This window comes from Mangifera indica, chromosome 14 (assembly GCF_011075055.1).
Source record: "Mangifera indica cultivar Alphonso chromosome 14, CATAS_Mindica_2.1, whole genome shotgun sequence".
In the NCBI taxonomy this organism is placed as follows: domain Eukaryota; kingdom Viridiplantae; phylum Streptophyta; class Magnoliopsida; order Sapindales; family Anacardiaceae; genus Mangifera; species Mangifera indica.
The window spans coordinates 4,165,866-4,184,094 of NC_058150.1; the positions used below are offsets into that span (position 1 = coordinate 4,165,866).

Here is an 18,229-nt window from a genome sequence, read left to right on the forward strand (position 1 = left end):
TTAAAAAAACCCCAAAATCTCATTATCATAAAATGCAAATACACCAAATTAATTTTATTTCAACTTCAAAACTTAGTTAGTCAATCCACCAGATTTTACACAAAAAATAATAAATTATAAACTTGATAAAATCAATTGAAGTGAATGAAAAGTGTTAAATTTAATGTTATTATAAAATTACCCTAAATCACATACATGAAGAGCTACTAATGAAGAGATTGATTATTGCATATTGTTAGATTTTATGAAAACTTTATATTTGAACTAAAATAACAAAGAATATTTTGTAGCTCTTGTAGCAAGTGATATTTTGGGAAAATATGATTTATTTTATTTATTGAAATATTTAAAAGAATTAAAATTTATATTTATGGGTATGGGGAGGGGATTTTTCCCCGCGGGGACGGGGCGGGGATGGGGAGGGGATTTTCCTTCGCGAGGAGGGGACGGGGATTATTTTTTATCCCCGCAACGGGGACGGGACGGGGACGGGGATTGATATCCCCTACGGGGACGGGGACGGGGATTGATATCCCCTCCCCGCCCCTCCCCATTGCCATCCCTAAATACAAGACAAAGGGGTCAAGTAAGTTCGATAATCATATGGTAGAAAACATTTAATCTTTATAGGCATAAAAAAAATTATAATAAAAGACAAACTGGTCAAGTAAGATTTTTTTAAAAAAATTTCTGTGCCAACTATATTATTTCAATTGTAATATTTGATTGGCTTAATATATGTGTCTTAAAAAATAGGGTTTTTTTTTTTTTTAATTCCTGAATTTTCTGTGAAAGTTGTAATCTAATTCCATCTTATTTTTCATTTTTTTCTTTGGTAATTAAGCAAAAAAATTTTCTTAATTTATTTTTTAGAAAATCAATTCAAATTTTAAATCAATTAAAAAAAAAGGATAAATACCTAAAAGAAAATGTAAATAAATACCTCTCTGCACATAGGATAGAGATTCTCTATTGTCTCTATAATAGGATAGAGAGAAATGAAAAAAAGTTATACCTTACTATTGACTTGACTTATATAACAGTTTTTTTTTTTTTAATATAGAAGATATTATCTTACATTTAAATTTAAAAAAAGAAGATAATTATAGATGAAAGAGACACGTGGACGTGGACCAAGAGATCATGTGTTTGAATCTTGACACAAAGGGATTTATACATATTGGAAGAAAGCCGTGGCTGGGTCCGGGGGGCAGCCCGTTCTTCTTCCGTATACAAAGAAGGAAAGGTTTCGTTCACTTTGAATTCCAAATCAAGAATTAAAAAGCAAAATCTTAGAGTAATTATATATGAATTTTCAAATTTGTTTGGAAACGTCAAATGCCACAAAATAAATATTTGTGCGTTAGTTGGCATATAACCATCGATCATCGCTTGCCTCCTCATTTCCTTCTCAGTTAAATATCTCTTTCATTCTTACATCAATCTATAGAAAATTCTGCATGTGTTTTGAAAGTGTTGCTTAGGACAGAAAAATGTAATGTCAACTGTCCAAATTATTTTATTAATTTTTAAGTTTAATAAGAAGTCTCATTTTTTTTCTTTGGTAACAAGAAAGTTCACCTAAGTTGGACTGTTTATTTAGGGTGAACTCAATTACATTGATCAGGTTAAACCTCAAGTCTAATAATTAGTTTCACAACCATTGAATCAAGTAAGTTAAGAGTTTGATTTTGATATATCATCAAAAAAAATTTAAATATATGTTATTTTATACATAAAGTCTCTTTTTTTAATCTCTAAAATTACCTCCTGAAGGTAAAAGTCTCTATTTCCTCTATATTAACATCTGAGTATCACCTTATTTTTCCCATGATCAAATTTTAGGCATATGAGATAACTGGGGAGTTCATCAAGCGATGAGTGGATGGAGATGCTGCAAAAAATTTGCTGTAGTTCTTGCGAAAGCCCAGATGAACACCAAATGCAGCTGAACGAGCAGTGAAGCCTTCCATACAATGTTAAAAATAATGATACAGAGGTGGGCTTGATGTTCAATTGACCATACGTGAAGAACTCACGTTTGCGTAAACACATTTATTCTCCTGGGATTCCAAGGTGTAGCTATCAAATTTGAACAGAGTTGCATGACGTATTCAGTGACCCTTTTCCTTTTGTTATTTTCTCTGGTTTTGTTGCTGGTTTTGTCGTATAAAAATGGCGTGTGATAGGCTGAGGTATGCTAAACGGTGACGTCTTCTTCCTGCAGACCAAATTCAAGTCTACAATTTATTTTCTTACAATATATTTGGCCCAAAGACTTGTTCCGTAGATATATTGACAAACTTTCACCCATTAAACTCTGAAAATTCTAATCTATAATAATATTTTTCTATGCATTGGAATATTTTGTTTAAAAAAAATGGATAACTTTGACGTTGTTCATACGAAAATTGACTGAATATTAGCTTAATAATTACGAAAATTCACCTGTAAAGACTAAATCCACACGAATCGATTCAACTGATTAAAGATTAGACATGAATACACAAGTCTTGATAGAACTTAATCTACCTGGTCAGATGTATTTGACTTTGATTTGACAAATGACAATAATCCTGAAAATTTTGCTGCAATATATAATGGGGAATGACTATTTGTTACCCGAAATGACATTTCCCCTGTGTTTGAAGATGCCATACTACTGAGCCTTGTTGAACTGATGAATACATAAAAATGAAAGGGAAAAAGGACAATTCCTTACCCAAAATTTAATCAAAATTCCGAATAATACCCGCGGTAAATAAAAAATTTGAATATTTATCTATAAATTAACTATCATTTAAATTTTTAATTAAAGACAAGAGTAAAATCATTATTTCACCTATAAACCCTAAAACCGAAAAAATTTAACCATTTTCCTTCTTAGTTTAAAAAACTCACATATCCCCTATGATTAAATTTTAAAATTTTTATTTTCTCTCCCTTTTCAGGTTTCATCTTTGATAACTTAAAAAACCAACTAGCGATCAAGAAGAAGAGAATGTCTTCTCCAATGAAGGATGATCATTCGTCGTCCAGATCTGGACGATGAAGCATCATCTAGATAGACAAAAAGAGACAAAAAATGATGTTTCATCATCCTTTGTTGTCGCGTCTGGATGATGTAATGAAAAACGACGAGTCGTCCTTCGTCGAGTCTTCCAGACAATGAAGGACGACTCTTTGTCGTTTGGATTGGAAGGTCATTCTTCATTGTCGAACCTAAAAGATAGGTGGAAAGCGTCGACTATCGGTCGGAATGATAGTGGCTAAAGAAGGAAATAAATTCTAAGGGTGAAATCTAAACTTTTTAAACATTGAGAATAAATTAAAGTGTTAGTTTTTCAAATCTAAGAAGAGGAATGATATAAATTTCAAAGTTTTATGGTTTACGGATAAAATAATGATTTTATAATTGTCTCTAACTGAAAATTTGAACGACAATTAGTCCATAGATAGGTGTTTGAATTTTTCATCTATTGTAGGTATAAATTTATGATTAAACTAAAATTTGGGTGGGAATTAGTCCCGTTCCCTAAATGAAATAATATCAAGAATTACATGAAAGATCGCATCCTAGGCCTAGCCAGAGACTGCCCTCCGTCGACAAATATAGTCGTTCCAGTCATATACTGTGAACCATCACTGATTAGATAGGCGACTGTTGAAGCCAGATCATTTTCAACATCCATCCATCTCTGCAGCGGCACTACGTCCTTAACTAACCGCTCAGCCCTGTCCTTCCCCACTGCTAGAGGATATTCATCTTGTAGGTGCACACCTCGGATGATAGCATTGACCCTGATCTTGTATTTTCCCAGATCCAATGCTGCTGTCTGAGAATAGCAATCACAGATGTTAGCATAATTAAGTTTATACAGCCAAACAAATTAACTAGTGCAGCGATAACAGAGCAATATCGAGACCAACATATGCTTCCGGTACAAAATAGGACCAGTCTCTCTATAAAATTATGTATTCCATGAACTTCAACTACCAGTTTTAGTGGCACATGTTCAACAGAAACCAAGCTACTCGTGATGCAGGCTAAAACACATGGACCCTGAGAATTTAATATTCAAGACGGTAGCCATCCTTAATATAATGACCTGCTATGCCCAGAAATGAGTAATATGCACCGAAATTAAATAAGATCCTGATGAATACACCTACCCGAGCTAACTGCTGCACACTGGCTGAACAAGCACCATAGGCAGCAGCTCCTGGATAAAGTCCTCTCTCCGCCCCCATTATTGAGGTCAAGAATATAATGGAACCTCCTGCATTGTTGTCTCGCATTCTTCTGCCAACAGACTTTAGAAGAAACCATGAAGCCATAAAATTGATTCTCACTAATTTTCTGAAATCCTCCTCTGCTAATTGTAGCGGGTCTTGCATCTTTCCTGTTTCACAAAAACCAGAAAAAGCAAGAAAGATGAAACTATAACTTAAATGATATATCAAGAAAACATATTTGGACATTCAATAGTCCCATAGATTTGAAGCTATTCTTTCATGCTTGAAATCCCTCTATTTTGTCATTCAAGCTAGCTACGTGCTTCCAGTCATGAACTTAACTTTTACTTCGACACAAAAATCTGATCATATCTCAAAACAAATCTTTCAACATTTTGTAAATGACCCACTGAAGTTCTCAAAACAGGAAAGTGGTTCCAAAAAGTGTAAATACTTGTAGTACTAAAGAATTAATCTGTTACAGATATCAATCACAGTACTAAATAATGAACAGACCTTCGTAAGTATAGCAATGCACCAAAGCATCCAGATTGCCCAAAATTCGACAAGCCTTATCCACTGCCTCATCAAATGTTGCTTCTCTCTCATCCTCCATATCAACTCCAACCACTTCGACTGCTTCAACACCCTTGAATGAACTTTTTATCTTCTCTGCAACACTTTGAAGGCGCTTCTCGTTTCCCATCAAAACCAATCTTCAAAGACAAACAAATTCATTAAAACTAATTTATTCATTAATATTGTAAAAGAGAAAAGAACCCATAAACAGATTTAAAATATGGAATTCGCTGTATAGATTTCTTGAATTCATCACCCAAACACTTCGAAAAGGGAAAAAAAATAAAACAGAGAATAAAGAAGAAGATAGAATCAGAAAAAAAACCTGCATCCCCGTTTGGCCAAATTGAAAGCAATGTTTTGCGAAATCTCATCCCCACCAGAGGTAAGCAGCACCTTCTTCACGGGTTTTTCCATTCTCAATACTCACTGCAACATGTTAAAACAAAATCCCAACAGAGACACCATTCAATGAACCAAATCCAGAAGATGAACGAAGAACAAAAAGAAAAGGAGAATAAAAGGGAGAGAAACTGTGAACCTGTGAGAGAGAAACGGGTTATCACTTACCACCCAACAAAGTGTTTATTTGTTCTAATGCAGATTTGCGGTTAAGTGAAAGCTCTTATATGGTGGGGCTAAGAGGAATAGAAGCGGTAGTTCTAATCTAACAACTGTGAGTGAATCACGATGTCCACGAGAAACACTTTTTTTTTTTTTTGTAAGTACAATGAACACTCTTAGAAACAGAGACATTTTGTAACAAAGCGAAGTTGCATATGTTTTCAAACCGTTCATCATAAATTAAAAGTTTAATTTCATACTCTCTTCTCATGTAACATCCTCTTTTCTCACTTCAATTATTGTTGGGACATCCACACCAGCATTGCTTTTCTTTTTTTTTTCAATCAAGAAACTTTATTGAAAGGAGATTTTCATTTTTAGAATTGAATCAACTATACTGAATAGAATAAATCTTAAATCTAATAATTGATTTCACAATCACCGAATCAAACAAATCAAAAATTTAATCTGATAACATATCAAAATCAAACTTTTAACTAACTTGATCCAATGAGTATAAGGTCAATCATTAAATCTAGAATTTATACTATTCAATGTAATTAGTTTAGTCTAAAAAATAATAATTCAATTTGAGTAAGACTTTTTATTATCAAAAGAAAGAAGAAAAACATATCCAACGTTGCATATGTTTCTGAATTGACTCGGTGTAAATTGCTTTATTTTTATGACAAGATAATGTGTTCGGCCATCCCACCAAATTTGTCTTTTCACATTTGTGAGTTATGAAGAAGAGAATGCATTTAAAAAATGTAATGGTGGCCTACATATTAAATTATTGATCACCCAAAACAGAATTCAACCTTTCTAAAAGCCGAAGACATAGGCGAAGAAGCCGAGCAGGTTACGTGAATTTGATTGCTGATTCATTTCAGACTTCTTCTAGAGATTTAATTTAGACCATATAACAAAGAACTGTCTGACTTGACCGTGGAGACTGGAAGTCTATTTGCTTTCAGATTACTTCACTAGTCAGAATGAAATCGAAGAAAAGTTATTTTTTATTTTATTAAAATTATACACATAATTTTATACATAAATTATTTTATAATTTTTATGATTGAACGTTAATTTATTTATAAATTATTATATATTTTTTATAATTAAACGATATTTTATTTTTTATTTTTAATAACCCAATTAAATATTTTAGTTCACAAAGTAAACTACACCTTCGAGTGTTTCCATATATTACAATAATCTTGTTCATGTTACTTGATTGATAAGTCATATTTATTAACTAAATTTTAATGTAGGCGGAATAACTATTACCCACCCAAACTTTGATGAATGGATTTGTCACCCTTTAAACTTAGAAAGTCTATTTTTTACTCTTTCATCAATTATATTAATGTAAGCTATTATCTGAAAGGGTAGAAAGATTATTTTACCTTAAATTCTAACAACTCCCATAAATTATAATATTATAATATATATAAAAGTATAATGGTTTTACTTCATTTAAAAAAATATTTTTTCTATTCATTTGTCTTTATTTTATACTTCCTTCCTACTTTTGGTATTAAATAGAGATTTGTAACAACCACACCAGTATGGAAGAATAGCTGCATGTGGAAATCCTTCTTTGTTCAAGTTTTCCGATGAGGTTTTAAATAGTATTTAATAAGATAGAGGTGTAATCAATAACCTAAAAAATAGAAAGCATGAAAAACGAAGTTGATCATTGAATTTAGAAGCTTCGTCAAAATTTAATGGAATTCTTGTTCTTGTGAGTAGTTCACTTCACATTTAACAATGTTTTTAGTCTGTTCGTGAGTAACTTCTGAAGGGTGATCATCAATGCAAAAACAAAAAAAATGATGCTCATCCGATCAGAGTAAGAAAACGCTTGTGTGAAGTAAAAAGGGATAAGTTAACTCTCTTTCATCAACCTCAATTGCATGTCTTCGATAAACTTTAAATTGAATATAACAATAAAAATTATATAAACAATGTGAATCAGCTTTTTTTTTTTTTATAGTTTCGTAAGTTATAGAAGGACATCTCGATCTATCTTCGTAGAAATTGTTCTTAATTAGATTCTTGAAAACCATAATTTTTCTTAAGAATGTGTAAGAACCACTAAATTGAAGACTTCATTCACTCGTTCTAATACTCATTTAATAAATAATGTGTAGAGTGCATAAACTCTTTTAGAGATAAGGACAAAAACTTCACGAGTTCGTAAGTCGACAAGTATAGAATATATCTAGTCTATGAAGCAGAATACCCTCATTAACTATTTATCATCAATGAAGTTTTCTTAATGGCCGTACTAATTGGTTCTAATGCAAGAATCCACTAGTTTTCTTCACTTTGAAAGGTTGAAGTAAACCTATTTCATTTCGTGTTCATTACGACGAATGTAAGTGTATCTCTGTCTTCTTTCATTAGATCTAGTTAAGGGGTTTTTTTTTAATTTCTTTTTCAGTTGAAGTGAGAATACATGGGCAGAGGTGGTGAAGATGTCGACAACCAAGGAAGATACGGAGAAATAAAAAACGAAATAAATAAATAAAAACAAAGTAATTTACAATAAAACTAATGGTTTATACGAATGGATGAGAAATTGAAAAATTGTGGTCCTCGGACATTAATTGATTCAATTAATGCATTAAAAAACCCTTCAATTAATGCATAATGTAAAGAGGAATATATATTTATGAAGTTTCAAAAATCTAAATATCTATTTATGACCCAATAGAGATAAAATTATTATTTATTAAAAAAATTTTAAAAATTAAAGTTTTATTACATTTTCTCTTTAAATTTAAAATTTCATAATTTTCTTCTATCTAGAGTTTTCAAGTTTTTAAAAGTAATTATTTCATCCCTAAATTCCTAGGTTTTATTTCTCCTCTCTCCGGAGATAACTACCATATAAAGATAAGACAAAGAGTCAATAACCATCTCGACAGTTGAAGAGACATCTCTGTCAAAAAAGTGACATCATCTCTTTGTACTTTTCTTAACAAAGAGACAATGTCTCTTCAACTGTCAGAGATGGTCTTTGACTCTCCATCTTGTTTTTAGATGGTCATCGTCGCCAGATAAGGGAGAAAGAAAACTTAAGGATTTGGGGATGAAATCGTCACTTTTTAAAATTTGAAAACTTTGGGTTTAGAAAAAATTGTGACATTTTTAAATTTAAAGAGAAAAATGTGATAAAATTTTAATTTTTTAATAAATAACTATTTTATCTCTAACTTTAACTAAAATTTTTAATAAAAATTTTATCATAAATAATGTTTAAATTTTTAAAACGTAATAAATATATATTTATCTTTACGTTAAAACTTGAAAAAAAATATTCTTTTGGCCTTTATAAATGAAATTTAATATTAAAAAAAAAAATTGTCATTCAATCCTCATCGTTCAATAATTTAAGTTGGCTATGCATTAGTTTGAAAAATAGGTTCAACAAACTGAAAATCACTCACAAAAGAACCCATAAAATATGTTATGTGATTATTTTTTTGAAAATAGTTTAAGCCTTGTACTTAGCTCAAGAAAATTGAGAATTGAAATCTTCAGCTACCCAGCCACAGCCAGTACTACTAGGGCTGGACTCGAGCCGAGCCAGCTCTTGCTCGGCTCAGCTCGGTTCGAGCCCGAAACGAGCCGAGCTCGAGTTGGCTCGATATATTTTTTTTTAATTTTTTATACAAAACGACGTCATTTTGATCCATATATATATACAAAATGGTGTCATTTTGATATGAAAAACGAGTCGAACCGAGCCAAAAATGAGCCGAACTCGAGCCGGTCATTAAAAAACCGAGCCGAGCCCGAGCTCGGCTCGGCTCGAATCCAGCCCTACTACTAGGTCGATTCATCAAGAAGTCTCTATACAAAAATGATGGGAAATCTTTCTTCCTTTTCCCACGGTAAAGTTTTTCCCCCTTTCCCTTTTCATCTGTACCTTTCTTGCTCATTATTATTATAAAATAATAAAATATTTATAAGATATTAAAATATATTTATAATAATTAAAATTTTTAAAAATAATTTAATATTTAAAAATTAAAGAATTTTTGAAAAGAGAATAAATAAAAAAATAAAAGATACACAAAAAAAATAATAAATTAAAATACTATTTAAATTTTCTTCTTTTTACAAAAGAATCTCCTTTCCATCTACAAAAAGAGGGGTTAGAGGCCCCAATTTTACAACCAAATTGCCGTCTCTAATCCGCAAGACTCACGTGACACTGGCGCTGACATGGCAAACCACTTGGGTTCACCTCACGTGAATTTTCCGAACGCTAAAAGCGCCAAAACCAAACATGTCCATTACCGTTGTACCATGGCGAGTTCAACTTTGGCGCTCTCGTCTCCGCCTCACTGGACAAAATTTGAATTATCGAGCTTCTTTTCAAACAAATCACGCTCCAGGTAATCAATTTAGATAATTAGTTACACTTATCGTCTTCTCTATTTGCTTAATTAATTTAGGATTTGTTGTGTTTTTGTGTTGATTTCGATTAATTTCACCCTTTTACAGATTTATTTTCGAAGAATTCAAGCTGTTGGAGTCTCCTTTCATTATTCTTGCCTTGAAGTGAGTTTCATTTTATAATTAGTTTGTTTCATTATTTTTTGATTTTTTATTACAAGATTAGGTTTTATTCTAGTTTTTGAGAATGGCTGCGGATTTACTGTTTAATACGAATAATTCTGTTAAAGACATTATCGAGATTAAATTTTAGTTATGTTGTGTGATGGTTTATCTGTAATTTGAGGAGCACTGGTTATGGATTTGCTACTAATACTTGTGAAGTGATTGTATAATTGTGCTACTTCATTTTTGTTTCTTCCATATATTGAATTTTTGTTCTTTGAGTGGATCTCAATGGAAAGTATGGGCCGTTCTTGCTTACAAGTGTTGGAAGTTACTGAAACAAAACAATCTATTACTCGAAGGTTAAGGATGTCTGCTATCGACCCCCAGGGACTCAGCTCAACATTTTAAATGGAGTTAGTTTCTCCCTTCTTGAGAAAAGGTATATGTTTGTGGTATGTCTTCATTAGTAACAATTTATCATGTCTATGTGAATTTTGTTCTTTATTAAAAACACACTACATTACCCATATTTCTTAACTACACTACGCTAGCAGCAGAATCCTCAATATCTATTATATAATTGCTTCCAAGCAGCTGCTTCCTGTTCATGGACTAAAATGTTTTGTGTCATCTGCTGCAGTTTTGGTTTAATCTTTGGACAGAGTGGAAGTGGAAAAACTACTCTCTTTCAGGTTGATCTCTTCCTTTATGTTTTTTCTTCAGAAGTTCTTTACGTACAATTTGTTAATACCTTGTTTTTTTCATATATATTTCTGTGTGTTTGTCCTTTCCTTTCTCAGCTTCTTGCAGGACTAAGCAAACCAACATCAGGTTCCTTCTACTTCAAAAATATGGGAATGATGGCAAACCAAATGGTTCTCCTGAGCCGTTACTCACTCAAAGAGTGGGCATTGTGTTTCAGTTTCCAGAGAAGTATCAAAACCAAGTGGACATTTTATCCTTCATGTTTCTTATGATAAGAAGTTTGGGCCCTAGATGTTGTTAACTTGGTTTCTTTAAAAGTTGTTTTATTCACCAAGTCTGATCTTTTTGTACCGCTTGGAGTTTTGCTTATGATGTCAAAGGGAATTTATGTTATTTATGTATTACTTATTAATTTCTTTATTGTCTTATTTCTCACTTCTCAACAATATTCCTGATTCTACTTTCTATTGTTAAATTTCTAAGAATATATTTTTTTGCTAGCTAGGTATTTTTTGGCGGATAATGTGCTTGATGAAATTATATTTGGGTGGCCAAGGCAAAGTGGTGATCCTCAATTGAAGAAGTACCTTGCTTTGAATCTTGAAAGAGCTATTAATTGGGTACTATTCTCTTATCATTCTTTAAACCCCCTCTCCAATCTTAACTCTTACATTTGTGTTACTGTTCTGTAGATATTGATTGTATTATGTGTGCTTGTTATTCTCTGTAATATATATTTAATTAATAATCTAGGTTGGACTGGGTGGGATCTCTTTGAATAAGGACCCTCATTCTCTAAGTGGTGGCTATAAGCGCCGGCTTGCATTGGCAATTTAATTGGTAAGACCCGATCAATTACCGTACCCTAAATTGACACACGGTTACATATGCACAAAATTTTTTTTTAGTTCATTTCGGAAATTATGATGGACCTCCATGAGAGATCCATTAATATCATTACCACCCAACATCTTTTTAATTAAAAATCCCCCTAAAATTATTTGATGAGGCTCCGTATAAGAGGGGTGTTTTTGTAAAGAATTACTACAAAACCCCTTTAGAAGAGTGTTTTCAATAATTTCTAAAAAGATTCGGTCGTGATAAAATGTAAGGGTTTCTCTTGGGGTCCAAATTTATTACCCTTTCATTTTTGGCCATGTATTTAAGAAAGTTCTTTTTCTAGCTATGCTTGACTGTTGCATGAGTTGACTGTTAAATGGTAATTTTTATCTCTAGGTACAGATTCCAGATTTGATATTGGATGAGCCTCTTGCTGGTCTGGGTACGAAAGCTCCATCAGTTCTAATGTTCTATATTATTGTTCCTTTTTGTTTAAATTATACAAATTTAGACTGCGTCCGAAGTCAATCTTATAATCGAGCATGCATGATCCCTGTAATCTGTAGTTCTTTGTTACTAAACTGCTTGCACATTATGTCTTTGATCTTTGGTAGTTATTTGATTGCTTATGAAATTTTGGAAAAATTAGATTGGATGGCTCGAGCAGATGTTGTGAAGCTTTTGAAGCATCTGAAGAAAGAATTAACCATACGTGTTGTTTATGGAAACCCTAGATACAATTAACTTTTCTTTTCTGGAAAATTAAATCTGAAAGTAGGATCTATAAATGTCTTCTTTCGCGTAAGGGGGAGAATAAGAAACCTTAGACTAAATAAAACAAATGAAATTAAGCCAATACGATAAAGGAAACTATCACGCACATGCAAGGACGAAGCATGCATATGTAATTTGCTATAATCTCGGTTGCCCACTCTTATTTTGGAAACAAGACAATTGCACTAAACCCATTCACAAAGGATTCAAATAGGTTTCTTTATTAAAGTGGGAAATTAAGTGAATCTCGCTTTTCGGCCTGTTAACCGTAAAGAAATGATAGAAAGGATAATGTTGAAACACTTCTCAGATTTAATAATATCCATCAAGATTCAAGATCATGTCTTTTGCAATCATCAAGGATATCAACATGACTCCTTGTTTGAAAAGCGCATCTGGGATTTCTAACCTTCTTTTCCCCTTTCTTTTTACTTGATTTTCCCTCAGTTTCATTCTCTAGAAACCCTCCGTTAATCTGAGAAAGGTCTTTGACATAATTTGTACACCATTTGCGACAAAACTTTCTGGCTTCAACCCCAAAACCCCGCTTGATGAGCTACTTCCATGACTAAAAACAAGGTCAGAGTTTGTGCTATAAGACGTCGTTATGGAATAAGCTGAGGAACAAGGGAAAAACATCTGGTAGTTTTCCATTTAACTCCAGTATAAAAGAAGACGAAGAAGAAGAAGAAGAACTATTGCTTGTCCAAAAAGGTTGAATTGAAATCGAGAAAGAGAGGGCTGCTTGGTGGGGAAATGAATGTATGGAGAATATATTAGTAGTGATAAAAGAATTGCACAATCAATAGGTAAGCATATATAGACTGTTTAAGGTGTCGTGGACGGCACGACAATATTTCAAAGATAAAGAAAACTAGCTTCATTAGCGGCTTGATTAGAAAAAACAGTAAAGTGGAAAATGGTGGCGGCTTCATCATTAGCAAAAAGACATTACCATGTTTAGCAAAAAGACATTACCATGTTGATGATCCATGATTAATTTTTTTATATATAAATTAAAAAAATTGTATGAAAAATACACCAAAAAACTTAACCATAAATTAAGAGACTAATTATACAAACAAGATAGAGTAATTATTTATATATGAGATGACTTAAAGTATTGGTAAGAGTTTATTTATCTTATAACATATAGTGAAAGAACGAGTTTTAATAATTTTTTAATTTGTTAATTACATTCTAAGTATTACATTTTATTTTCTACTTCTACGAGATAATAATTATCTCTTATTTTTATAAGATAATATAATTAACAAATTTTTTTTTTTAAATATCTAGATTCAATGTACTAAAATATAAATACATTTATTTTCCATTATGTAATTAAATAGTAGTTTATTTCTCTTTTCTTATAAATACATGATTTTACATAGGTAAAGAAAAGCATATTTTTGTATTTTATATTGTTATTGTTGAAGTAGCTGAATCTAAATGCTAGATTAAGGAGGGACATTGGTGACGGATCTAATGGCATCCTTCAGTTGGACTTGTTCATTCGGTGTTGTCGGTTGATCTCCTTCAGTTGGAGAAAGTTGGATTTCATTGACATGACCATGTGGTCCTAGGGTGAGAGTGACACTATAACTAAGATAGAGTTCTTCAATAACTTGGTCACCTAGAGTTTTGTTAGTTTTTCTTCAACAAGCCATTGAGAAAAAGAGTTTTGTAGAAGATTAACTAAAAAAATAATACAGTTGGTTGAAAATGAGAGTCTTACAAGGCCCTCATTTTAGAGCAAAATTATTTATATTAAGGTGGTTGAGAACAATTATAAATTGTGGGATTGTAATGAATATACTGTCATTTTTTATTTGTTTCGGCTTACTACTCAAAAACTTACACTCACAATTATGTTATCAAGTGTGGCAAAATAATATTATAAATGTTAAATGTGTTTTTAGTCTATGTACTCTCTTGAATTTATAAGATAACAGGTCATAGTTATATGAATAATAACATAGTTGAATGTTAAAATCCTATTGTTATAGATAATAGAGAATTGTGTGCCTCTCAATTTGACATGAGTTAATTATTTTTCAATCATGATTGAAAACATTATAAAAAAAAAAATCTCATATTGAAAAAATCATAGAAAAAAATTATAATTGTCGAGAGTTATTTTTTTTATCCTCTATATAGAATGTCTTTTACACACTTTATATCTTAAACTAGTTTGTAAATGACGTAACTAATTGTTGTATATAGTTTAGATAGCTAACTGATATGTATCGATTAATCACTGCTTCATCTTTGCTTCTTTGAGTTTGATCCAAGAGTATGACCTAAAATTAATATGATATATGTTGGATTTTAGTTTAATAAATTATATTCCTAGTAAATTTTTTTTTTTTTTTTTTTGAGAAAGTGGAACGTACTAAGAAGGAAAAGTGTTGAGCAGGATAAAGTTGGGATGAAAATGGCATATTATATTATGATATTATGTGAAAGGGTTTGGTCATTGGTGATGCTTGCTGGTATTATTGGAAGGTCTGACCAGAAGTAGTTGGGCTTGGACTAAAGGTTTAGGTGTAGTTAGTGCTTCCCTGCGAGTGGCCTGCCTGAATTTCCATGAAGGAGCTAGCGTCACTTTTATCTCCCATGGTGCATGCATTCAGACACATTTTCTTCTGAAAGCAAATATGTGATAATCTGACCTTATTCATACCAATGACTTTTCTTCGATAATTTATTCAGTGTGCAATCAATTACGGATTCAAAGATAGAACTTAAAAGATTACGAGATTAAATAAAAGTATAATATAAAATTAATTAAAAAAATAAAATTTAAGAATAATCAGTAAAAATTTTAAAAGATAGATATATATATATATATATCTTTTAAAATTTTTACTGATTATTCTTAAATTTTATTTTTTTAATTAATTTTATATTATACTTTTATTTAATCTCGTAATCTTTTAAGTTCTATCTTTGAATCCGTGTATATATATATATATATATATATATATATATATATATATATATATATATATTTAAATTAATGATTTTTCAAACTCGAAAAGAACCAATTAACTATCTTGACCCTCTTAGATCTGTCATTGGTATGCATGAACAAATTATTAAATTATTATTTATAATATTATTACGTAATATATATCTAATTTTAAGTATTTAATTAAAGATTTAAATAATGTATTATATTACTTTATTGTTGTTTCAAACTCATTTAATCATATTATAATATATTATCTAAATACTTAAAATTTGATATCATATAATTTTATTTATTATGTAATTAACATATTGTTTTAATTTCTTTGTACTTAACTTCGTCCGTGAGATTATAATTAATATGGATATTTGGGGAACTTTCTAATTGAAATAATTTCATTAACCTATGCATTAATGCAATTAAATAATTAATAGAAACCATTTTTTTTCTTACTTGCTTATTTTACATTACAACAAATTTTATAAAAAATAACAAAAATTTTCATTTCAAAAAGTAAAAAAATTATCTTTAAAAGTTAAATATATTATTTTTAAATTGAATATTTATTATAATGTTAAAACAAGAGTTTATAATCATATTATACGACCGTATTATCTCCAATCCCATAAACCTCTTTGTTTATAAATTGAAATAATAGCCCAGATATATAGATGTTTCTTGACTAAGACATTAGCCATTTAAGATTTTCTCTTTCTTTACGAGGACTAATCTTGTTTTTAACAAACAAAACAAGTTTCGTGAAGCATTAAAAAAAGGCCAAAGGACTATTTTTTGCCCAAGTTTAGGTGTGATCCTAAAGTCATATTTACGAAATTTGAAAAATTTGAAGTTTTATCCGATGATCTATTGGGGTTAAAATTTTCTATTAGGTATAGCGCTAAAACTGTCATTTTACTAATAATATTAAAAATATAAAATTTATTACATTTTTCTTTCATAAATTTTAAAAACTAATATTTTACCCATTCTAAAGTTTTTTAACTTTAAAAAATCATATTCCGCCCCCCTCCCCAAAACCCTAGAATTTTTTTCTTCTCCTCCAATCACTTTCTCTGGTGATCTAAAAAGGATGATGACAAAGCCTCTTCATCCATAAAAAGATCTGGATCTCTTCATTGACAAAATTTAGATCTCTTCTCTCAAATCTCGTTAGATCTCTTCGTCAAAGACGAAGAGATCTGTTCCAGATTTATCAACATGTATCGATCAACAGTTTAGGGTGGAGAGTGGGGGTTGTCGATGTCAGAGATGGTGGTCGGAGAGGTGAAGAAAAATTTTGAAAAAAAAAATGTGATTTTTCAAAATTAGAAAACTTTATGTAGAGGTAAAGTTATTAGTTTTTAAAACTCAGACGAAAAAATGTAATTAATTTTATATTTTTTTATTATTATTGATAAAATAACAGTTTTTTCCTATTTCTAACTGAGAATTTTAATGGTAGTTACGTTATAGATGAAACTTTAAAATTTTTAAATTATGAATATAATTTTAAAAATATACCTAAACTTGTGTGAGAAATAGTCCTTTAGCCGTAAAAAAATTATAATAAAAGGCAAAGGGTCAAGTAGGCTCGATAATCATATGGTAGAAAACATTTAACCTTTATAGGCATTAAAAAAATTATAATAAAAGACAAACAGGTTAAGTAAGAATTTTTTTTTTTTAATTTTTGTGCCAACTATATTATTTCAATTGTAATATTTGATTGGCTTAATAAATGTGTCTTAAAAAATAGGGTTTTTTTTTTTAATTCCTGAATTTTCTGTCTCCAAATTTTCAATTAGAGACAGAGATAAAATTATTATTTTACCTATAAATCATAAAACTTTGAAATTTTATCATCCCCAAAACTAACACTTTAACCCATTTTCAAAATTTAAAAAGTTTATATTTTACCTCTAGGGTTTGTTTCCTCCTCCATCATTTCGACCAACAGTCAATGTTTTTCGCCTATCTTTTAGATTCTATCATGAAGGACAGTCATCCAACGTAACAACGACAATGAAGAGTCGTCCTTCGTCATTTAGAAGATTCGATGAAAAACGACTCTTCATCGTCCTTCGTCTCTTCTTATTGATTTGAATGATACTTTGTCATCCAGATCTGGATGACGAGGATCGTTTTTTGTTGAAGAAGCCTTTCGCTTCTACCAAATCATTAGTCAGTTTTCTAAGTCACTAGAAATGAAACTTAAAAAAGGGGAAAAACGAATTTTTTAATGTTTAATCATAAGAGATAAATATGAGTTTTTTAAACTAAGGGGAGAAATGAGATAAATTTTTTAGGTTTTAGGGTTTATATGTAAAATGATAATTTTACCCATACTTCTAACTAAAAATTTATATAACAGTTAACCTATAAATGGGTATTTAGGTTTTTCGTCTATTATAAATATAATTTTGAATTTTGACTAAAACTTGAGTAGGAAATTTCCCATTTGAAAATGCTGCCTACTAGACCTTGTTGAACTGATGAAGACATACAAATGAAATAATATCAACTAGGCCAAAGGACATATTCCCACCCAAGGTTTTATGAAAAGACAAATGTCGCCCATTAAGTTTAATAAACCCAAAATGCCACCCATAAGCTAACTTTGTTACTGGATTCTATTAGTCAAAAGTTGAAATGGTGATTTTGTCCTTCTCCAAATAAAATGTCAAAATCACCCTTAAATGAAAATTATAAATTATGCATTCTGTTATTTTAATAAATAAAATTACCTAAGTACCCCTTATTAAACAATGACCAAATGATTACTCTTAACTCTATTAAACTAAATGTGATTAGGTCATTTGAATAAAAATGAATTTTATACTTTATAAATCTATGAATTTTCACTTATTTTTGTATTGGTGGATTTGCAAAATTTGATTAACTTTGTAATTTTGTAGTTTCAATGAATTGCAGCACGTCACTCAAGCACAATGAATTGTGTTGGCCATTTTCTTTGTA

The 18,229-nt window shown here is 30.6% G+C and overlaps 1 protein-coding gene and 1 pseudogene across 2 annotated transcripts; one reads left to right on the plus strand and one right to left on the minus strand.

Annotated features, from left to right (window-relative positions):
* Positions 1–3,463: 3,463 nt before the first annotated feature.
* Positions 3,464–5,542, minus strand: LOC123196017 (3-oxoacyl-[acyl-carrier-protein] reductase FabG-like). Of its 2 annotated transcripts, none has more exons than XM_044609899.1 (5): positions 5,386–5,542; positions 5,141–5,244; positions 4,753–4,952; positions 4,174–4,403; positions 3,464–3,836 (listed from the first exon to the last, which is right to left on the minus strand). In XM_044609899.1, exons 2-5 carry the CDS (start codon positions 5,230–5,232, stop codon positions 3,558–3,560), a joined length of 801 nt encoding a protein of 266 aa, XP_044465834.1. In that variant the 5' UTR covers positions 5,233–5,244; positions 5,386–5,542; the 3' UTR covers positions 3,464–3,557. The 2 variants fall into 2 exon arrangements, with proteins under 2 accessions (XP_044465834.1, XP_044465833.1); XM_044609898.1 differs by having other exon boundaries at positions 5,357–5,496.
* A 4,076-nt stretch (positions 5,543–9,618) lies between these two features.
* Positions 9,619–16,541, plus strand: LOC123196546 (annotated as a pseudogene).
* The last annotated feature ends 1,688 nt before the right edge of the window (positions 16,542–18,229 follow it).